Genomic DNA, 23,127 nt, shown 5'->3' on the forward strand with positions numbered 1-23,127 from the left:
CCGTGGGCTTCAAGTATCCGCTGCCTATGCAGGTGGACATGTTCGCTTTCCAAAACCGCAACTTAACTCAGAAGTGGATGAAAACTGTCCACACTGACAGCACACTGTTTACTCACCAGCTTAGAAGTGCCCACTCTAAAGCAGTGCTGGTGAATCGTCCAGGAGGAAGCGTCGAATACGATCACCTTGCCCTCGTTCAGCGCGCACCATAATTTGGGGTGAGCGTCCTCCACTTTTTCCGCTGGGTCAAGATGCCCTGGAGAGGAAAGCAACCCGACATGTTGAAAGAAAACCCCCTGCCGCATCGGCATGGGATTTGTGATTTGTGCCAAGACGCAGGTCCTGCTCAGTGCCAGGTGCCACCCTGGGCGCCCAGGCTCCAAAGGTGAGCATAGCCTGAACCTCCAAGCCCCTTGGAGCTCAGTCGTGGACCGGCTGGTTCAGCCAGAGAAGCACAGACAGAGCCCGCCCCCAGGCAGGATGGCAGGAGGCCTGCGCATTCTCTGGGGCAGCGCTTCAGGCAGCGGGAAGGGGGCTCAGGGACAGAGGGCGGGTCTGTGGCTGCTGCACCCCCCCACCCCCCGCCGCTGCAACAAGTGCAGCCGGGCTCCTGCTGTACCCACGTGGCCACCCACACTGGGCACCATCGGTCTTTCCCACCGTGGCCGCTCTGACACTGTGAAGATTTTGATTTTTCACTTGTGGTTTGTTTGCATTTCCTGGGCGCTCATGAGGCTGATGGCTTTAGTTGGGTGTCTGGATCTCCTCCATGGGGAAGTGTTTAGGCCTCCTGCTCGCTTCTGAATCGGGCTCTCACTCTCCTTGACTTGTAGCCGCTCTTTAAACACCACCAACTTCGAACACCCCATGTCGAGTCTATTCTCTTACGAACATCCTTTCCAAGTCTGCGACCATCACTTTCACTCACTTGAAAGTTTCTTTTAAAAATCCTTTATATGGTCAAATTCACCAACCTGTTCCTTTATGGCCCGTAGTTTTTACATGCTTTGCAACTTGTTTCCTTATCTTGAGGTCACGATTATCATCTGTGTTATCATCTCCAAGCTTCATTTGCTTATGATTGCTTTTGCCTTTCACGTTCAGATCTCCATCCTTGGAGCCGATGGCCATGTGTGATCTGAGCTGTGCTTGAGCTCCATCTTCTCCACGTGGACCCACAGCGTCCCAGGGCCACCTACAATGGAGACAGTCTTTCCCCGACCCCTGCTCTGTAGCACCAACCTCAGCCCTAGTCCAGGAACTGTGGATCTGCCAGTCTTTCTGCGGTGTTCATGCCTTGGTCTCCTAGCTCCGTTGGGGTGATCTGCCCACTGAGATGCAGTCTGCAGTCCCCCAGAGCCTGAGATACTCCGAAGCCAGGCTCAGTGCCTGGGGCCTGGCTCCCTGGCTCCCAGCGTTCTCGGAGGTGTTGACTGGTGCTCCCCTGGTCCCTGACCGGGGGGAACGGCCAGCCGTGTCATCAGACGTGCACATCAGCCCAGGGCGGGCCGTCATCCCATCCCAGTGACACCAGGCTCGCCCTGACCAAAGATGTGCGTGCAGGGGCTTTATCCACTGGACGTGAGAATGGCAAGGCTGGATGGGGACTCAGCCGCGCACGGCCGCTTGTGGCCTCCGAGTCCACAGAGCAGCTGCACCTGGTCACCCAGGGTTCTGCCTCCAACGGCAGAAAACCACCTGTCCACCCTCATCCTGCCACTGCCCTTCCACTTCAGTGCTGGCCTTGAACACAAGTCTCAGCTCCCAGATTGTTGAAAAGAACAGCAGCGACACAGACAACATGGCCCTACTGGACAGCGCAGGGATCCGTAATCAATGTCCTGTGATAAACCACAGGGGAAGAGAATATGAAGAAGAATGGGTACACGTGCGTTAACTGGATCACCTTGCCGTACAGCAAAAATGAACACAACGCTGTAAATCACGTAGACGTCAATAAAGCTACGAAACCCAGCAGCGACGCAGCCAGGCTCGGGCCTCACCTGGGGTGTAGAGCAGCACGTCGATGGCTCGTGGGGTGGTCTCCCCCGCCGAGGGGTTAATCTTGTGTTTCAGGGTTTCCGAGGTTGTCTTCGGAACCGCCATGGGCACTGAAATGCAGACACATAGGGGTCAGGTCCCCAGACTCCAGGACAAACTCGCACACTCTGCTTCCCTTAGGATATTAGTCCTGGTATAAAGCCGGGATTTGCGAAGATGAAGCTCTCTTTAAACTGGACATAAGTAAAGCCAAGCATTTCCGGCCAGAGGGTGAGTGTGTGCCAAGGTCGCACACTGCTTGTCATCTAAACACAGCTGTTAAGCTAAATGACCTAACACTCAACTGGTAGGGACGCTCCAGCAGAGAGAAGATTTTGAATACTTCTCCATCAGTCTAAGCCACGAGCAGCTTCTCACCCCACCCCATGGCGTGGCTGCTGTCGGGGGAGTCCTGTGCACTGCAAAAGCTTTAGCAGCATTCCTGGCCTCACCTGGTCAGGGCCAGTAACAACGCCCGTCCCCTACCCTCCGACACACACACACCAGATATCTCCAGTGCTTGCCAAGCGCCTCCCTCCAGGAACGGGGTGCAAACTTCAGAAAGTTTCATTTTTAGACCTTCCATCACGAATGGACCACAGGCTATCACTGAAGCCCAGGATCACATATCGCTGCCTCATTACTCTTCACGCAGAGCAAACAGTCCTTGATTGGGAACGAGGGATCCGGGACACTGAGCTTGGGGGACCGCCCCTGCAGTATGGGGTCGAGAGTGAGTGTCATGTGCTGGGTCCCTCCGTGGAGACTGCGGACGCGGTGTCCAGAGTGAGAAGGCTTTTCTGCAAACTCTTGACAAAGATCAGGCTTGAGCATGGAGTGGTCTCCACAGCTCAAGTGTAGGGTGTATTTGATTTGGTTCCTAATTAAGGGGGAGAAAAAACCCTGCCATCAACATCTGGCTCCAGGACTGTTGATAAGAGCTCTTCCAAGTCCCTCCAGCAACTGGAGCATCCTGGCTGCTCCCCGAGAGTGGGGTCCTGGGATGTGGGGGCAGTGCGGGGTCGGGCGGGGTGTCCGGGGATACAGGAGAGGGGCTCCTGGCACCAGGAAGCGCTAGTGATGTCACAGTTAGTGACAGACACGGCAAAGAGCAAATCGCCCCGAGGGGAATGAACACAAAACCAGGTTTGTTTCCCCTTATTCTGTGATGACATTTTAAACAGACTCTTCCTGGCTATTGACTCAAGAGAAATAAAAACATGTCCAAACAACAACTCGTATGGGAGCTATTCATACACACAGTGTGTGCAACAGGCAAGGGGCGGAAACCTCAAACGGTCGGCGGAGGAAGGGATAAACTCCACTGTAACCACCCAGCGCAGTACATTCAGCCACAAAAGCGCTGAAGGAGTGGCCCCTGCCACACGGATGCACCTTGCAGCATGTCACCGTGTGAAGGACACCGGACACACAGGACACCTCTGCTGTGAGTTCACGTGTAGGAAGTGCTCACACTGGGCAAAAACGGGGCATTTCCCCAACGACAGAAAGTAGGTTAGGGGTTGCTCAGCAGCTGAGGGGCGGCTGCAAAACGTATGGGGCTTCTTACTGGGGTGAGGAAAATGTTTGAAACCCACTGTGCTCACGGCTGTAGAGCTCTGAATACACTCGAACCAGTAAGGTGTGCGCTGTGAAAGAGAATGGTGTGTGAATTATATCTCAATAAGACTGCTACGTTTTTTAAAGTGCATACAAGCAAAACTAGTTGTCATCTGAAAAACATCCCTACAGGACTTCCCTGGTGGTACAGAGGATAGGAATGCAGGGGTCACGGGTTCAATCCCTGGTCAGGACTATCGCACGTGTCCCAGAGCACCTAAGCCTGGGAGCCACAACTGCTGAGGCTGCGCACTGCAGCTACGGAAGCCCGCACGCCCCAGGGCCTGCGCTCCACAACCAGAGACGCCACCACTATGAGCGGCCCGCACGCCGCAGCAGAGAGTCATCCCTGCTCGCCACAGCTGGAGAAAGCCTGCACTGCAACAAAGACCCAGCACGGCCAAAATAATTTTTTTAAAATCCCTACAACGTGCTCGTCTGTGTTTCATGAATTCGCTTCACGTGGTGGGTTTAATCGCGCACATGTGACTTCCAGCACACAGCAAGGCTGATAGCGTTAGTGGTCCTCTATAGTCTCTGCTTCTTTATGCAAAGCGTAGGACAGCTGGTTTTAGGAGATCATTTAAAAGTGGACACAAAACAGAAGTAGCTAAAAATGTTGCGTAAACCTATTCTTATCTTCTATTTCCTGGACTTGAAAAATCTTCTAAAAATAAAAAACCGAGCTAACCGCCGACCACTATGGCTTCCAGAATGTGAGCGCCAGATCTAAACCTACAGGCAAGAGACCCGAGAATTCCTAGGGGCGGGGAGCTGACCGAATCAAGGGGGGAAAGTGAGACGGCCGTCGGGGGCCTCCCCACGCCCGAGCAGTGCAGTCCAGCAGCCAAGGACAACCACGCACAGGGGTCCCTGCAGCTCTGCAGCGGGCGTGTGTCTGACCACAGAGCTCCAGAGGCTGCGATGGCGATTCTGTGAGCCACTCAACGGAAACCCTGTTGTCGGGTCACTGGTAATTCAGATTCAGGACCAACACCATACAGGGTAAAGTGGGCTGTTACTCAGACAATGAAATGGTGAGGTGCCTCAGTGTGTGTCTTGAGGAGCACAGAGCTCCAGGGGATTGCTAAGTGAGAAAAGGAAAGACGCAGAGGGAGATGGGGTGTTCAAAAGGGAAAAGTGCAGGAGAAAGAAGTTCGAGACATTTGGGTTGGTTCCAGCTGACAAGACAAAAGGCAACCAGATAAAAACCTTACTTTCATTCTTCATCCTATCAAAGTAGGACAACTTGGAGGCCGCATAGATGGCTCCCGGCGACTGCAGCGTGCCGACGACCGCGTCCATCAAGAGAATGTGGGTCAGCGCCTGCTGTACGTACTGGGGGTCCTGTGGGAGGCACAGTCATCTCCAGCACAGCGTCTCTGAAATCACGTCCCGCTAAGACTCTGTCCCATTACACACAGCAATACTTTAAAAAACGTGTGGTTTTCAAAGCCACCTGCAGAGTTTAAGTCTGGATTTCATGTCATGTACTTATGTTCTCTTAGTTGAGACAAATACTGGTTGTCTCCACCCCTTCCCCAAAATAGTTGGAATAATCCTCCCACTCACTAGCCTATAAAATTACCCAGCCAATAAAAGCTAACAACCGAAGAACCGATGCTCTTAAACTGTGGTGTTGGAGAAGACTCTTGAGAGTCCCTTGGACTGCAAGGAGATCAAACCAGTCAATCCTCAAAGAAATCAATCCTGAATATTCATTGGAAGGACTAATGCTGAAGCTAAAGTGCCAATACTTTGGTCACCTGATGTGAAGAGCCAGCTCACTGGAAAAGACCCTGATGCTGGGAAAGGTTGAAGGTGGGAGGAGAAGGGGGTAACAGAGGATGAGGTGATTGGATGGCATCATTCGACTCAGTGCACATGAGTTTGAGCAAACTCCAGGAGATGGTGATGGACAGGGAAGCCTGGCTTGCTGCAGTCCATGGGGCTGCAAAGAGTCAGACACAACTTAGCAAATGAACAACAACAGCAACTTACTACCAACAAAGCTAGTGGAGGTGATGGAATTCCAGTGGAGCTCTTTCAAATCCTGAAAGATGATGCTGTGAAAGTGCTGCACTCCATATGCCAGCAGATATGGAAAACTCAGCAATGGCCACAGGACTGGAAAAGGTCAGTTTTCATTCTAATCCCAAAGAAAAGCAATGCCAAACAATGCTCAAACTACCGCAAAATTGCACTCATTTCACATGCTAGCAAAGTAATGCTCAAAATTCTCCAAGCCAGGCTTCAACAGTACGTGAACCGTGAACTTCCAGATGCTCAAGCTGGATTTAGAAAAGCCAGAGGAACCGAAGATCAAATTGCCAACATCCGCTGGATCATGGAAAAAGCAAGAGAGTTCCAGAAAAACATCTATTTCTGCTTTATTGACTATGCCAAAGCCTTTGACTGTGTGGATCACAACAAACTGTGGAAAATTCTTAAAGAGATGGGAATACCAGACTACCTAACCTGCCTCTTGAGAAATGTGTATGCAGGTCAGGAAGCAACAGTTAGAACTGGACATGGAACAACAGACTGGTTCCAAATCGGGAAAGGAGTACATCAAGGTTGTATACTGTCACCCTGCTTATTTAACTTATATGCAGAGTACATCATGAGAAATGCTGGGCTGGATGAAGTACAAGCTGGAATCAAGATTGCCAGTAGAAATATCAATAACCTCATATATGCAGATGACACCATCCTTATGGCAGAAAGCAAAGAACTAAAAAGCCTCTTGATGAAAGTGAAAGAGGAGAGTGAAAAAGTTGGCTTAAAACTCAACATTCAGAAAACTAAGATCATGGCATCTGGTCCCATCACTTCATAGCAAATAGATGGGAAAACAATGGAAACAGTGACAGACTTTTATTTTGGGGGGCTCCAAAATCACTGTAGATGGTGAGTGCAGCCATGAAATTGAGAGATGCTTGCTCCTTGGTAGAAAAGTTATGACCCACCTAGACAGCATATTAAGAAGCAGAGACATTACTTTGCCAACAAAGGTCCATCTAGTTAAGGCTATGGTTTTTCCAGGGGTCATATATGGATGTGAGAGTTGGACCATAAAGAAGGCTGAGCACCAAACAATTGATAAAAAGCATCACTACGAACAAAGCTAGTGGAGGTGATGGAATTCCAGTGGAGCTCTTTCAAATCCTGAAAGATGATGCTGTGAAAGTGTTGCACTCAATATGCCAGCACATTTGGAAAACTCAGCAGTGGCCACAGGACTGGAAAAGGTCAGTTTTCATTCCAATCCCAAACAAAGGCAATGCCAAAGAATGCTCAAACTATCACACAATTTCACTCATCTCACACACTAGTAAAGTAATGCTCAAAATTCTCCAAGCCAGGCTTCAGCAGTACGTGAACCATGAACTTCCAAATGTTCAAGCTGGATATAGAAAAGGCAGAGGAACCAGAGATCAAGTTGCCAACATCTGCTGGATCATGGAAAAAGCAAGAGAGTTCCAGAAAAACATCTATTTCTGCTTTATTGACTATGCCAAAGCCTTTGACTGTGTGGATCACAACAAACTGTGGAAAATTCTTCAAGAGATGGGAATACCAGACCACCTGACCTGCCTCTTGAGAAATGTGTATGCAGGTCAGGAAGCAACAGTTAGAATTGGACATGGAACAACAGACTGGTTCCAAATAGGAAAAGGAGTACGTCAAGGCTGTATATTGTCACCCTGCTTATTTAACTTCTATGCAGAGTGCATCATGAAAAATGCTGGGCTGGAAGAAGCACAAGCTGGAATCAAGCCGGGAGAAATATCAATAACCTCATATATGCAAATGACACCACCCTTATGGCAGAAAGTGAAGAGGAACTAAAAAGCCTCTTGATGAAAGTGAAAGAGGAGAGTGAAAAAGTTGGCTTAAAGCTCAACATTCAGAAAACGAAGATCATGACATCTGGTCCCATCACTCCATGGGAAATAGATGGGGAAACAGTGGAAACAGTGTCAGACTTTATTTTTTGGTGCTCCAAAAAATGGTGGCTGCAGATGGTGACTGCAGCCATGAAATTAAAAGACGCTTATTCCTTGGAAGAAAAGTTATGACCAACCTAGATGGTATGTTGAAAAGCAGAGACATTACTTTGCCAACAGAGGTCCATCTAGTCAAGGCTATGGTTTTTCCAGTGGTCATGTATGGATGTGAGAGTTGGACTGTGAAGAAAGTTGAGTGCCAAAGAATTGATGCTTTTGAACTGTAGTGTTGGAGAAGACTCTTGAGAGTCCCTTGGACTGCAAGGAGATCCAACTAGTCCATTCTGAAGGAGATCAACCCTGGGTGTTCTTTGGAAGGAATGACACTAAAGCTGAAACTCCAGTACTTTGGCCACCTCATGCGAAGACTTGACTCATTGGAAAAGACTGATGCTGGGAGGGATTGGGGGCAGGAGAAGGGGACGACAGAGGATGAGATGGCTGGATGGCATCACGGACTCGATGGACGTGAGTCTGAGTGAACTCCGGGAGTTGGTGATGGACAGGGAGGCCTGGCGTGCTGCGATTCATGGGATCGCAAAGAGTCGGACACGACTGAGCGACTGAACTGAACTGAAACAATAGATGCTTTTGAACTGTGGTGTTGGAGAAGACTCTTGAGAGTCCCTTGGACAACAAGGAGATCCAACCAGTCCATCCTAAAGGAAATCAGTCCTGAATATTCATTGGAAGGACTGATGCTGAAGCTAAAGCTCCAATACTTTGGCCACCTGATGCGAAGAACTGACTTGTTGGGAAAGACCCTGGTACTGGGAAAGACTGAAGGTGGGAGGAGAAGGGGACGACAGAAGATGAGATGGCTGGATGGCATCACTGACTCAATGGACATGAGTTTGAGTGAACTCCGGGAGCTGGTGATGGACAGGGAGGCCTGGCGTGCTGCAGCCCCTGTGCGGGTGGGCAGGGTGCGAGCCTGTGCGGCCGTCCCGGGTGCCTGCCGGCCACCAGCTGTGATGCGCTTCCTTGTTGTTGTTCAGTCGCTCAGTCGTGTCTGACTCTTCTCAACCCCATGGGCTGAAGCCCACCAGGCTCCTCTGTCCATGGAATTTTCCAGGCAAGAATACTGAAGTGGGTTACCATTCCCTTCTCCAAGGGATCTTCCCGGCCCAGGGATCGAACCCACATCTCCTGCGCTGGCAGGCAGAGTTTTTACCAGGGAGCCACCTGGGTTGTGCTAAATAACCAAGTGGACGTAAAATCAGAGAGTCCAAAAGTCACAGAACATTGGAATCTTAGGACCCAGTCCTCCCTTTCTTATTTTAAACAGAAGCCTCCTTCCATTTCCTTGACCTCAGGCTCCTCCAGGGACGGAACGTCCATCACAGAGGGCAGCTCTTCCACCCCTGGACATCCGTTCCTCCTAAAGTTTGCCACTGGGTGGCTGCCGCCCCCACCTGCGTCTCCCCAGTGACCAGTGAACTGCAGGTCTCGAGAACCTTAGGAACCGCTCCCCGTGTGAGTTCCCAGTTTGGACCCTTTGCTCACTCTGTTGTGGGTTTCCTGTCTCATCTTGCCATTCAGACAAGGCAAACATCGCCCCTCGTGTCTTACCTCCATCCAGGGTACCCTCCACGACTAGGAAGTCTTAACTTGCTGTAATCAAAGCCATCAATCTGGCCCAAAGTAAGTGAAGCTACAAAATTCCCTAGGATTTTGACCGTAGCCCTGTGGAAGGAACCTAACACACCCCTGCCCAGAACCCTAATCCCGTGAAGGGAAAGAGTTGAGAGCTGAGCTCACATCTGCCAGAGTCCAGCCCCGACGCTGCCCTCCCCGGGCATCACCTGGAGCCGAGGAGGCGGAATGCAGAGGCCAAGCCCAGGTCCGCGCATACCGCCCTGAGGGCTGGCCTCCGTGTTTGCCCCCAAGGCCTCCCCCAGCACCCCAGGGCCTCGCACCGAGTCACGTGGAGCACAGCCTCCTCAGTGCCTCTGACGAGATGCTGCGCCCGGGCGCTATGCTAAGCATCGCTGAGAGACCGGAGCCGCGGGTGGGGACAGACCTTGTGGTCGTCGGCCAGCTTCCTGCCGGCCCACATCTCCTTCACCATCAGGTGCCAGAGGTCACACTCCGTCTTCAGGTTAGCTTCAAAGACTTCCTTCTTGGACGCCGTTTTGATTTTTAACGTGGGAATTCTCAGGAGCAGAAAAGTGGCCATGGTGCTTCTGACGTCCTGCAGAGGCAGCAAGAGAGGCGGGAGAGTGAATGTCGGCCTGGGCGGGGGCCCGGGGTGAACGGCAGCTGCGAGTAGGGGCGGGCCCATGGCAGGCGGCCCCAGGCCTGGCCTCACCTCTATGTTCCTGAAGGTGGAGATCTCCACGTAGCCCGGCCGCCCCTCCGTGAGGAGGAACAGGCGCTTCTGGGTCATGGCGATCTTGCCCACCCCGCGATTTGTCTTGACGGAGCGCGACAGCTTGTACACACACTCGTTTTTGTCCAGCTGCTCCATCACCGACAAAGGCAGGCTGACCTCCTGCGCCTCTGCTTCTGCCTCCTTCCAGCAGTTGTAGAAATCTTTGAACGTTTCTGGGTCAATCTGTTTCTGGTGTCCTTAGTTTTATAAAGATAAAAAGAGGTTCTTAAAGCCACGGACACCTGGACGCTGCGCATTCCCCACAGGAGGCAGCAGGTGGCGCCAGCACCTAAGTCTACCTGGACGGGAAGCACGGAGGAAAGAGTCCCCTTCTCACCCAGTTTCCGCAGGCGGGCGCTTGGTCTGGGCTGAGTCCTAGGCAGGCAGTCTCAGTGCCTCCCAGGGCGCCAGCTGGGGACCCTGGGACAAGGATAGAGGAACTGGTGGGCAGCCATCCTGGAGCCAGTCCGAGGGTGTAGCTAGCACTAAGAGATCCTCAGACACTCCCTCAGTGCTGGATCAAGCCTGGCCTGACAGCTTGATCTTTATCTCCATACTCTGGTTACGTGAACAAATGCATCATTATTTGTAAGCAAGTTGATCTTAACTGATTCAGTAACCTTCCCAAATGTCCGATATTCAGGGGCTCTAGAGCTGGAGAAAGACCCAAGTCCAAAATCCAGCGTCACTGCTGCTCAGCCGTGTGATCACAGGCAAGACACGGAGCGAACCTGGCTCCCTATCTGTAACACGGAGCTGGGACCACCCCCAACTCCCACTCAGCTGCTTCGAGAAGTGGCTCGTCTTAACCCTGACGCTCCCCCGTGTCTGGCTCCTGTGGCTCCATTCCACGTCGTGGATCCATCTGCCCTCCATCCTCAGCGGGCCCCTCACCCTGCACAGGGAGTGTCCCCCAGCAGGCCTGTTTCACTTCACGCCCAGGCTGAGGCTCCCCCTGCTCATGAGGCCGACTCCTCCAAGGTCAGGCCCCTCCTCCGGTCATCCTCTAGCCTCCCAGCACAGTGACAACATGTGGTAACATGCCTCTGTACACACTGGTCTGCAGTGCCCAGACCAGAAAACTCCTACGCATCCTTCAAAACCCAGATAGAGAGTCCATGGGCAGCCTTCCTGGACAAGGTGGTCTTCCTGGCTGGACACCCCCTGAGCTGGCATGCTCTTTTCTCATGGCATCTAATGACACTTCCTGTGCTCTACCCTCCACACAGGCCCAACCACTGTGGCACTCTGTCACAGGGAGACTGAGGCCTGGAAGGAAAAGCCCTGCTGGCTGGTGGGCAGGTGCCAGGCAGACGGCCCCACCCATGCTGTGCTGCTCTGTGTGTTCCTGGGTCTGTATGATCCGCTGGGCTCCTGCTCCAAACGCAGGAACCTTCCCATCCCAGCCGTGGGTCCCCATGTCAGCGGGAGGGATCATCACACCGTGAGCAGGTCCCCCAGGACCGATATCGCCAAGCTTCCCCAGACCCCTCCGCCTTTCTCGGCTAGCTGCTGGGTCCGTCAGCAGGTAAAGCCCCCACCCATGAGGCTTTCTGGAAGGCAAAAGTGGCTCAGACAGTAAAGAATCCACCTGTAGTGTAGGAGACCCAGCTTTGATCCCTGGGTCAGGAAGATCCCCTGGAGGAGGGCATGGCAACCCATGCCAGCATTCTGGCCTGGAGAATCCCATAGACAGAGGAGCCTAGTAGGCTCCACAACTGAGTGACCCACACACACACGAGGCTCTCCCTGGCTGGGCCAACCTGCCGTCCAGGGCGGCCCCGGCCGCGGGTGTCCTCCTACCTACAGTCAGCGCCTCAAACAGCCGGTGTATGACACTGGTGTCCTTCACGATGCCCGACTCCTGCACCCTCTTCACGAAGTCGTCCAGCTGCATGTGCTTCTTGGGCAGCTCAAAGTTCTTGACGCGGTCGTCGGCCTTGGGGGCGTCCGCGGGCCTGTCCATGACCTCGCTGATGAGCCGGAGCAGCTCGGGCGTGCGCTCGGCCTGCGTGCGCTCGGGTGCCGACAGGGACTCCACGGTCATCTGGACGAGGTCGGCGGGGAAGACGCACACGTCGGTCTTGTACAGGCTCTGGAAGTCCAGCAGAGCGCCCAGCAGCTGGCCCTGCATCAGCCGCACCAGCCCCCGCAGGTAGAAGTACCTGGCCAGCAGCACCGAGTTCTCGGGGGTCAGCGAGCCTATGGCCTTGCTCAGCTGGGCCACACAGTCCGCGTAGAACGCCTGCACGCACTGGGCCACCAGCGGGAAGTGGATTTCCGGGATCTTGAAGGTGTGCGTCGACCTGGGGGGCATGTCCAGAACTGGGGGTGAAGGGGAAGTGAGCGGTAAGCACAGACCTTAGAGGCAGACGTGCATTCCCACCCCAGCACTCTGTTGTTTCTGGGCCCCGGGTACAGCATGGAGCAGGAACCAGGTACATCTTCCAGGAAGTCCCACGAACCCCACGCTGAAGGGGGCCCCCAGCGGCCTCCTGTGGCACCCTGAGAGTATGGCATTATTTTATTTGCTAAAACTGCTGATGGCTAAATTGAAACATGTGATGCTGAGTCTTTGCTGGAGGATTAAGCTAATAACCTAGGCTGAGAGGTACCTGCCAGGCAAGCAAGCCCTGTTAAACAGCCGTTTCTTTTACCTTAGCAGCAGCTCTGTGCACGGGTACTGTTGCCACACTCATCTCACAGGTGTGGGGTGGAGGTCTCCACTGGCCCCCAGCACACAGCTGCCGCATGTCACACCTAACCAGCCGTGTGTCACGCCAGTGCCTTCCACAGCCTCACCCCCATGGCTCCTGGGCAGCGCCAGTGGACGAGGCCAGGCCGCAGGAAGCAGCTCACCCCAAGGAGGTGGGGTCTCAGTAACAAAGCCTGGAGGATGGCGGAGGAGCCTGGGGGAGGGGCAGAGGGCAGAGGGAGTGGAACATCGTCCTCCAGCGAGTGGGCCCAGTGCAGAGCACAGAGCCCCACGATGCTCTACAAGAGAGGGCGTGCAGGCCCAGAGACGCAGAGCGGCCTGCCCAGGGTCACAGAGCTGGCAGGCAGCTGCGCAGGGGACTCAGACCCACCAGGGGCCTCCAGAAGGTTGCTCATTTGGACACACAGCCCCTCCCGGCAGCGAGGACATGGTCCTCCCTCAGCCTCTGGCTCTCGGGCCAATGCACAGGAGACACCGGCTGGTACCCGGTGCCTCCACCCACAGCACCGTCTCCCCCCTACTTCTCCGTCCACTGAGGATGGGTGGAGACCCCTCCCTGGGGCTTCGAGGAGAAGCCCCAAGCACCCACAAGTGGCATCACACGTGACCGGCTTCGCTGCGGCTCATGTTGGAAGGACACAAGGGCTCACACAGGTCCAAACGGGTTTTACAGCAACTCATCAGCAAGGGGACCCGAAGCAGATGCTCTGCATGTGGGTGGACATGCAGCCGCTGCCTCCCACGGCACGCCCCTCCCCTGGCGTCCACCTCCTGAGACCACGGCACGGCCCTGCCCGTCACCACCCTGACCGTGTCACGATACTGAAGACCTCAACTAACCCCCCACCAGTGTTATGCATTTCTGTCATCTGCCTTCCTCCCCATCCATGGGGGCAGGGCACTGGCCTGGCAATCACTGGAGGCTTAATAGTCGCTGCACCTCATTAGACAGTGATACACGTAAACAGGTGTCTCCTAGGTAAATATGCATATACACGCATATACCCACACATGTATGACAGACATGAAAACCGTGAATAGCTGTGGTCTTCAGCAGTTGGGAACCAGGTGATTGATGGAAAATACAGACAAGAAATCATTTTCTATAATGAACATAGTTTGCGAAATAAATATTCTAAGAATATTTCAAATAATCAAACTATTAGAACCCGGCCCCCCCACCACCCCCCCCCCCAAAAAAGGCCCATTCCCTTCTCCTGGAATGAGCTCTGACTTCTTTCAGCAACTGGCAGGGTTAGAATCACGTGACTGGGAAAGGTCACGGAAGGGGTGTGGCTGGCCCACCTGCGCCGCTGCTCCCACACTCCGTGGTCTGTATCTTCCGAAGCGACGAGTTCCGGGGCGGCAGCTCCGGCACTGTGATGTCCTGCAGGTTGGGCATGCTGACCACCATGCGCCGGTGGGCCGCGTGTGGGGTTGAGGACTTCCGGCTGGCCATCTTCTCGATCGTGGGTCTCCTCGGACTCAGGAGCATCCCATTTATCCTGGGTGGAAAGTCCCAACATCTTACATGTACAATAATGATCAAAGAACGGGCTCAACTGGGCATTTTCCAAATGTCCAGTATCCCCGTGCCGAGGGAGAAATGGCGGGAGCTTGCCTGGCTCTCCCACGTGTAGTGAAGGCTGAGTGCAGGCCATGCCCCCCAGGAGAGGTCTCACACACAGGATAAACGAGGGCATTGCTGACAGTGATGCATGTTTCAGGAGTTCAGGAAAAGCAACACAGAGGAGGCAGGAAACGGCGAAGATGTCGGGAGAGCGTGAGAAGGAAGACGGGGAGAGAACGGCCCGAACGCAGAGCCGGAGCTGCTCTGGGGGCATGTCAGTGTCCCCCGCCCCACAGGAGACAGAGCTGCCGGGAGGAGCCAGGCCCGCCAGCCAGCTCCCACACATCAAAATGTCAGACTCCTCCGATTTATCGTTCTTCCGTCCAGAGACAGCTGCTGCTTGAGCGTCCCGACCCCCAGAGAGCGGCGCATCCTTCAGAACCTAACGTGCATACCTGTCCTCCTCAGACTGCGTGTGGAGGTCCATCTGGGCAAAGGCATCCATCCTTCTGCTGAGCCGGGCCTTGAGGAAGGCGTGAAACATGTATGTATCCAGGACCTGGAAGAGACGCCGAGGGGCGGTCACTGCGCCTGTTCCACTGCCCTTCTGAGCCACCAGGGGCCCTGCAGCCACTGCACGAGTGGCCCTTCCCCAACCCACCGAGGCCTCTGGCCAGCACCTCTAGACCCAAGTTCCCAACACAGGCAGCTTCCTTAGTTCATCAGAATCTAAACTAAGATCCTCCTCAGTCCCTCACCAGCCAACCTCAAAGAATAAGACACTCTTTACGTTTGAAAAAAAAAAACAAAAAATTCGAAAGCCCAAACCACTCTGCCCCCTAGGACAACAGCAGCTGAGTCATCAATTCTGGGATCTCCTGGGGATGGTGGCCTCCCCGACATGCCCACCTCACAGCCAGTCCACCCACCCACAGACTCACGCAGAACAACCTCCCAGGCAGCTCCAAGGGAGAGCGGACATGGCCCAGCCCAGGCGAGGAGGCGGTGATGGGAAGGGCATGGAATTGTGCGGGCTGATAGGATGCGCCCAGATCCAGGCTCAGGGCTGGTAGGATGCACCCAGATCCAGGCTGAGGAAGGGGCTACCAGGCATGGGCCTTGGCCACAACTCAGCACTCCACACTTAAAACAGGTGCACTGAGTTACATGTATATCACTCTAAAAAGCCGATCAAGAAAATAAGAGCTGGGCAAAGGATCGGCAGGACCCACGCTCAAACAAACTTCTAGAAAAGCTAAAACACAGCATCAAGTATTAACAGATGCTGGAAACCCTGGATGTGAAAAGTATTTTAAGCACAGAAAAGTGCGAAGGATGGAATATAGACACGCACACAAACCGCATACGCCTCTCACCTGTTTATAAAACTGCTGGTCCCCTAGAGCTCTTGTTTTGAGAAACTCTTCACTATTGAACACTCTGTGTTCATAATTCAAGTGATTCTTCACTTCCCTGATGAAGAAAGACAGTCTAAGTGTTGAAATGTTTTCAAACACATGAAAAGCATATTGTGTTAGCAGAAAAATGATGGCAAGAAACATACAGTTTGAAAAGCCCTGTCTGCACAAGGATTATTGAGCTCCGAGGGTTTGAGTGTAACCCGTGGTCAGGCTGGCCTGTCACTTCAATATAGCTTTCCTCCAGCTGGAATGAAGCTCTGGGGGGCGGGCAGGGGGACGTGGGTCTGTCTTGAGCCTCTTAGCTCCTTATTCAGATGAAGAAGATGTGATCGTCCGTGATTGTTCATGCTAATAAGACTGAGTTCAGGGTGGTGACACAGGAAGGGCAGACAGACCCTGGGCATTAGCCCAGCTTGGCTGCCAGCCAGGCCCCTACTGGCCACTTCCAAATCTGCATTACACAGGGACTGGGCCACATGACGCCCCAGATCTCATGAGATAGCTACCAACAGAATCAATAACCGTACAGAGCATATCCAGGACATGGATGTTCAATGTTTTCCCTCTCCTGTGAGGAGAGGCGTGACTTCATCTAGGGGAAGCCAGCTTTTAGAATCATACTGTCTGCTTTTTAATGACCTAAACTCATCAAGCTTGCATGTTCATGCTCAGTCGTGTCCAACTCTTTGTGACCCCATGAACTGTAGCCCACCAGGCTCCTCTGTCCATGGGATTCTTCGGGCAAGAACACTGGAGTGGGTTGCCGTTTCCTACTCCAGGGGAGCTTCCCGACCCAGGGATCGAACCCTTATGTGTCTCTTATGTCTCCTGCATTGGCAAGCAGGTTCTTTACCACTAGCGCTACCTGGGAAATCACTCATAAAAGATTCCATATTAAAAGAACAAAAGGAAAACAACACTTCTATGACCACACAAATTATAGTGCCTTAAGCAGAGAGCTAACACAACCCACCTATAATGTAACATCCCATTTTTCTTCTAATAGATTATTTGCTTTATGTAAGGAAAGACAGCTAAAAAACACAACCATTAAAATGTTGAATCACACAGTGTTGTCAAGCGGGCCAGCTCTGGTCTAAACCATTCCCAGGCTGGGTCCGTCAGATCAGAAGAGGACCTGGACTTGCCGCTTTCCCTGCCACACATGACCCGAGGGTGGGAGGAGAAGCAGAGGGGTGAGGCAGGGGAGAGAGAGGCTGCAAGACAAAGCAGAGAAAAGAGAACTGGAAGGGAAAAAAAGGCTTTCCTACCGATAACTTTGCCACAAAGTTAACATGAATGTCGGCATAGACCTATCGGACATCCCTTAAAGGACTGCACATTTAGGCCAGAACAACCACTGGACCCTGCACTACATCTCCGTACAGCAAACACACTGCGCCGTCCACTCGACCGACTGGGCTCAAGAGCTGGCTCCCAACAACACACGACAGACTCCGATGCTGAAGGTGACGGCAATGGGGAGAAAGAAGAAAAGCTTCTAATGGGGGCCAATCCTGGGTGCTAACCAGCCTGGGCTCTCCTTCGGGTGGGCTGCAAGCCCAAAACAGTCCATTTGTCCCTCGACCCGGGGCTGACCGCCCACAGTGGCCCTTCGCAGGAGAGAGGAGGGGGTGGGAAGGCCCTGGGCAGGGCTGACACATTCCCAGGGATCCTCCTGGGTACAGGGGCCTCTGCCATGTCAGTCCTGGATTTCAGGCCCTGAGCTCTGGGGCCGCGGCCAGTGTGGAACTGGGAGCGGGCTGGGGACCAGGTGACAACCCTGGAGGGGCTTTAAATACCTGAAGATGCTGACGAGCAGCTGCAGGGTCATCTGCTGGATCTGGCAGTTGAGCCGCTGCTGCCAGGCCCGCCTGGCGGCCCGGCCCTTGTTCACGTCTGTGCTGGTGCAGAGGTGAGCCAGCTCCAGCTCGTGGTGCAGCTGAAGGCTCTGGACCCTGGAAAGGAACAGAGGGATAGTGACCACAGCTCAGCCCACAGCACGTGACCACTGCTCACGGGCAGGAGAGAATCCTCCAGGGAGAGCTAAACTGACCTTCTTAGGATGCTCAGAACACCTATCAATACCGGGGTGGGGGTTGGAGAGGGGATGTCATTAAAAACACATTCCGGCTGGGAGTCTACTCAAGTCCCAACACAAACAGCTCACTAGTGAGGAACCCACAAAGGCCTTGTCTTTGGACCACAGGTGTTTTTGTCCAAGCTGAGTCATCCCGTCCCTCTTTTCAACACTCCCTCTTCCACAACGGCCAAAGGGTTCCCAGAGGGCCTGGGCATGAAGGCCCTGCCCCGGCAGGTGCCGGTGCTCGAGGCGTGGCCACCCGTTCGGGGGCGGTTCTCGGGGACGGGGGCTCCCAGGGGTCTTCATCACACAGGACCCCCGCCTCCCCAGCACCAGCCATGGCTGCACCTTTAGATGTGACTTTGGACACCAAGGAGAGAGTCGGAGGCTTTAAATATGCAAATAAACCCACATGACACGTGTCTAGAGATCCGGCGGGGCAGGGGGACACAGCAAACACACGCTCCGCTCAAGGCGAGGAAGACAGCACGGCACAGAGCGCCCAGGCGCAGGGGCGTCTTCCCACCAAAGACGCTGGGTGGGTGCTCAGGCACCTGGTCCCCAAGAGGAGGCCCACGGCCATGGCTTGGATGACGGTCCCAGGGCCCTTCACAGACATGCCACCAACCACGCACAGGTTAGTTCACGTTTATAAACAGCCCCTCGTGGTGAGCCTGAGACACCACCTCCCACCCCTGGGGCTCTGACCAAGCGAGAACCCTGGGAAGGTTCTAGAATTCTCACAGTAACACGTGGGCAGAGGCGAGATCTCATCTCATTGGATGTGCTCCACCCGAGCAAACACTTGAGAAGCTTCGTCAGACGCTGGCCAAGATCAGTCCTCAAAAATCGGGGAATGCGGACTTTGCTTATCAGAAACCCAGACGGTGAGGAATGTGGGTTTCGCCTTCTGAGTTCACACAGGGAGACACTCCACCAGGCCACCTGGCCGGGCCCCATGAGCACGACCCACCAGCCAGGCGGGCCTCCACACCCGCAGCCCAGGCTCTGGGTGCTGTAAGATTGTTTACGATGGGAGGACCACTGATACAGGTGGCGCTCCCACCGACTGTAGAAACCATCCAGGGAGAGGGAGTAATCAACGCCAAGATGTGACAGGATGAACTGTCTGTTCCCCAAATTCCCACGTCAGAGCCCTGACCCCCAGTACCTCACAGCATCTATGTTTGGAGTTGGGGCCTTCAAAGAGGCAATTAAGTTAAAATGAGGTCATGAGGCTGGACCTACTCCAATACGATGGGTGTTCTTATAAGAGGAGATTAAAACACGACACCCCCAGGGGCACGACCACGTGAGGACACAGGGAGGAACCAGCCCTACTGGCACCTTGACCTTGAACTTCCAGCCTCCAGGACTGGGAGGCAGTAGATGTCGCTCGCTTAGGAGGTGTTTGTTACAGCAGCCCCCGCTGACTGATACACAATAAGAGGCACAGATGAGAATAGCCAAGTTATGGAGCCAGAGGAGGACCACCTGCTCCCTCCCCTGCTCTCAGGCCTTGGCTCAGCCTGTGTCTGACCTCCTAACAGCAGACAAGATAAAGGGGGACAGTGAGCACAGATGGGAGACAGCCAGTAGCAGCTGCTACGCTCACCCCCGCCCCTCGCCCTGCAAGGGTCTGCCCACGAGTTCCACACCCGGCCTGCCTGCGGGCCACACAAGGGCTGGAATACTAAAAGCAGGATCTCTCCCACTACCACCTTATTAGGTTCCAAAGAGGGGAACGTCCCTCTGCAGGACCCCCTGAGGGGGCCCGGCTCTGTCCTCGCCCACCCTGGATCCACCTTCATCCTGGCATAAGTAGTGACCACACCTCCCCTCACTCGCCCCTGAAGACACTCATGGGGCGGCCCCTCACTGCCACGCCTCTCCCACCGCGACAGAAGCCGTGGGACCTGCGGAGCCTCACCAGTTATCACCTGCCCTCTTTGGGAAAAGCGCGTCAGGCCTGAGCTCGGCCAGTAAAGTGTAGTCATAGAGACGGCCACGACACAGTTACAGAAAAATAGCAGCACTGAGAGAGAGCTCTGTGTGGGGAGAGGGGCGGGGGCAAAAGGGGAAGACAGCCGCCCGTGCAGGGAAGGGCAGGGGGCATGGCCGTCAGGGTCCCCCAGCTGACAGTGCCGTGAGGCGGGGGCCACGTCGGCTTGCTCATTATACAATACTCTGCCCGCTGCACTGGACACATATCTGGTGAGTGAATGGGTGAAGAAATGAATGAAGGAGAAGGGACTTCAGAGATCATGAGTCCAGAAGGGGGCTGGGAGGTGCCCCAGGGGTGTGACTCCTCTGGTTCAGGGGCCACTTAGTATTTAGACAGGATCAGAATAAAGACAACCAACTTTTATATTTAAGCATTCACAAGTAATTTCCAAACTATTAAATGCATTTTTTTTTAAAAGTAAAAGTGCTAGTCGCTCAGTCAGGTCCGACTCTTTGCAACGCCTTGGACGGTAGCCTGCCAGGTTCCTCTGTCCATGGAATTCTCCAGGCAAGAATACTGGAGTAGGAAGTCATTCCCTTCTCCAGGGGATCTTTCCAACCTAGGGATGGAACCCAGCACTGCAGGCAGACTCTTTTTTTTTTTTTCCTGCATGCAGATTCTTTACTGTCTGAGATACCAGGGAAACCCCATTAAATACATAAACCATCTGTTAATATAAGAATGGAAAAGATACTCAGATGTGGCAGGTACAAACCTGAGCAAGACTTTCCCAAATATACACGATCTCTCCCCTTACCTCTGAATAAACGTCTGTGCGGCCAGGAGAGGGATGTCGGGAACATCAACCTCCTCATCGTTAGAGTAGGTGATGTTCCCATTGTCGATGTTTATCAGAATTAAACCATCGGCTTCCTATAAAATAAGTGTGTAAAGATCAAAGTAAGAATCTGAATTTGTATACATCTTTGAAAACACAAAGCTACATTTTGCATTCACTAAAATCAAGTCATCATTAATTAAATTATTATATATTTAATATGCACACAAAGCCTTATATTGTCTGCTCCAAAATGCAACGCATACCATGAGTCAGGTTAATAAGCTAAGGTGATTAAACATGCCTTGAGTCAAGATTCCAACACAGGAGGTCAGGCCTCCCCCCTTCCCTGGTACAAACACTCCATGGACCACTTCAGGGAGCCTGGAGAGGACATTCCAGAGCTCCAGCCAGAACACCCCAACATTCAACACTCAGGGTGCCTGCTGGGCTGCACGGCTAGCTCCCCACCCCCAAGGACCAGAGCACAGGTGGGCCCTGGGCTCAGGGAGCCCACACACTCAAGCATTCTTGAGACGTGTGTGTGGCTTACTTGTGAAGTCTTATCTGTGATGGAACACACAAATACTGAGTCACACCCCTAAGTTCTGCACTTCAACTGTCCCGGGAACACAACGCCAAACTCTCCCTGGCTTTCCTGCCGGGCCGGCCTCTCAGTGCGTGTTCCGCACTGCAGTATGGAGTATGCGTGCTCACATGGAGTATGCAAACACGTGCCCCAGAGCAGAGGACTGCACTGGAGGGGACAGGCATCCTCGGCGCGTGAATGCCCAGCTTTTACAAGGACCCCGTCCACATGCCCAGCACCATCAAGGAAACATCCAAACTGCAAACGCGTTCAGTCAAGACATGCTGCCTTGCCCTGACGCCTCCCGGAGCAGGAGGCTAGGAGGACTTCCTTCACGGACTTCCTCTGCGGAGCGGAGTAAAGTCCCTGTGCCTCCTGATGGGCCCAAACGAAGGCGGTTTTTCCCCTGATGACTGAACAAAGAAACCCAGTTTTAACTCCAGAGCATGGCTATTTTTGCCTCATTTCCAAGAGTGACGTTTTTCCGTTCCTTCCAGGAGGTCTGCATGGCCTTTTCCCAAAGCGTGTTTGTCCCCGGTGAGTGAGTCACCGAGTCTGCCAAGAACACAGACATGCCAGCTCCACCCCCAGGAGGGGCACCGGGCTCAGCCATGCTGTGCTGCAAACACCAGGAAAAACCTGGACGACCTCCGAGGACAGAGCGGGCCGCGCAGCAACCCACTCCTCTCGGGTTCTGCGCACACGGAGACATTTTTGAAATAGCAAACACAACACTGTAAATCAACTACATGTTAATTAAAAGTAAAATGAAAAAGTTACATGAGAACCCACCTTGGACCAACTACCAATAAGCACCAGAAAAAGACCTCCACGATGCCAGTCATCCAAACCGGCCAGCAAGAGGCTGAAAACAGAAAGACCGGTGACACGCACTGAGGGGAGGCAGGAAGCCGGAGCCCTCCCCGTGCTGGAGGGACGGTGAGCCAGGTAGCTGCAGCCTGGACATCTCTCCAGGTTAAACACAGTACTAGCACTGGCCCCAGCAATTTCTCCCCCAGGTGTGTTCCAAGGTGTGTACCGAGGTAAATAAATGAACGCATGTCCACACAAAGACCTGTACGTGAGTGTTCACAGCCTCACCGTTCACTACAGTCAAAACATAGAAACAACCGCAAATGTCCTCAACTCATGAATGGATAAACAACTGTGGCCTCTTCATTCAGGGCAACCCTACTGGGCAATAAAAATAAAGGGCTGCTGCATGGATGAACCTCAAAAACACACCACTAAGTGAAAGCCAGTTATAAAAGACCATGCACTGAACGATTCCACCTATGTAAAATTCACGTATACAGAACAGGCAGGTCCACAGAGCAGGCAGTGGTGGCCAGGGTCTGGGGGGGCGTGGTGGTGGTGGGGTGACTGCTAACACAGGCAGGGTTTCTCTGTGGGCTGCCCAAAAAGTCTAAAATTAGTCACCACAGCTCCACCAAGTTACTAAAAGCCACTGAGTTGTACATTTTAGTCCAGGAAACTCTGTGGTATGTAAATAGTATCTGAAAAAAAAGCCATTTTAAGAAAACCCAATCTGCTCTTACTGCTGGCGATGTCTACGGCCTGAGCTCCCCTTTGAAATGCACCCCGTCGGCACAGCAGCAAAAACAGCTGCCCTTATGAAGCACCCACTGTTTGCCCCAACGCTGCCTAATGCTGCAGCCAGCAGCGTCCCGTCAGGACCCAGGTCTGCCCCCAAGCGAGTAAACGCCACTGGATTTAGCAAGGCCCACAGACCCCTCGGACACCAAGCACACACCTGCGTTCATCTAGGAAGTAGGTTCACAGTACTAATGAACAGCAGAGGCTTAATCAATAACAGTGAAAATGGAAAATACGGACAGTATCATGGTGGCTCCCATCCACCAAGCCCAGTACCCTGCCAGGAGGGACAGGGGACATTCCT

The 23,127-nt window shown here is 53.5% G+C and overlaps 1 protein-coding gene across 2 annotated transcripts in view; it reads right to left on the reverse strand.

The window, feature by feature from the left end:
* Positions 1-23,127, reverse strand: part of DENND3 (DENN domain containing 3) — a 51,812-nt gene that overhangs the window by 11,931 nt on the left and 16,754 nt on the right. For both annotated transcript variants that reach the window (XM_052651603.1, XM_052651602.1), the window contains exons 8-18: positions 20,597-20,712; positions 17,554-17,709; positions 15,707-15,803; positions 14,786-14,889; positions 14,066-14,265; positions 11,848-12,369; positions 9,982-10,241; positions 9,694-9,864; positions 4,878-5,007; positions 2,004-2,111; positions 117-256 (exon numbers count right to left, since the gene is read on the reverse strand). In XM_052651603.1, coding sequence (XP_052507563.1) covers positions 117-256; positions 2,004-2,111; positions 4,878-5,007; positions 9,694-9,864; positions 9,982-10,241; positions 11,848-12,369; positions 14,066-14,265; positions 14,786-14,889; positions 15,707-15,803; positions 17,554-17,709; positions 20,597-20,712 — 2,004 coding nt within the window. The remainder of the gene's footprint in view (positions 1-116; positions 257-2,003; positions 2,112-4,877; positions 5,008-9,693; positions 9,865-9,981; positions 10,242-11,847; positions 12,370-14,065; positions 14,266-14,785; positions 14,890-15,706; positions 15,804-17,553; positions 17,710-20,596; positions 20,713-23,127) is intronic.

Source organism: Budorcas taxicolor, chromosome 14 (genome assembly GCF_023091745.1).
Source record: "Budorcas taxicolor isolate Tak-1 chromosome 14, Takin1.1, whole genome shotgun sequence".
In the NCBI taxonomy this organism is placed as follows: domain Eukaryota; kingdom Metazoa; phylum Chordata; class Mammalia; order Artiodactyla; family Bovidae; genus Budorcas; species Budorcas taxicolor.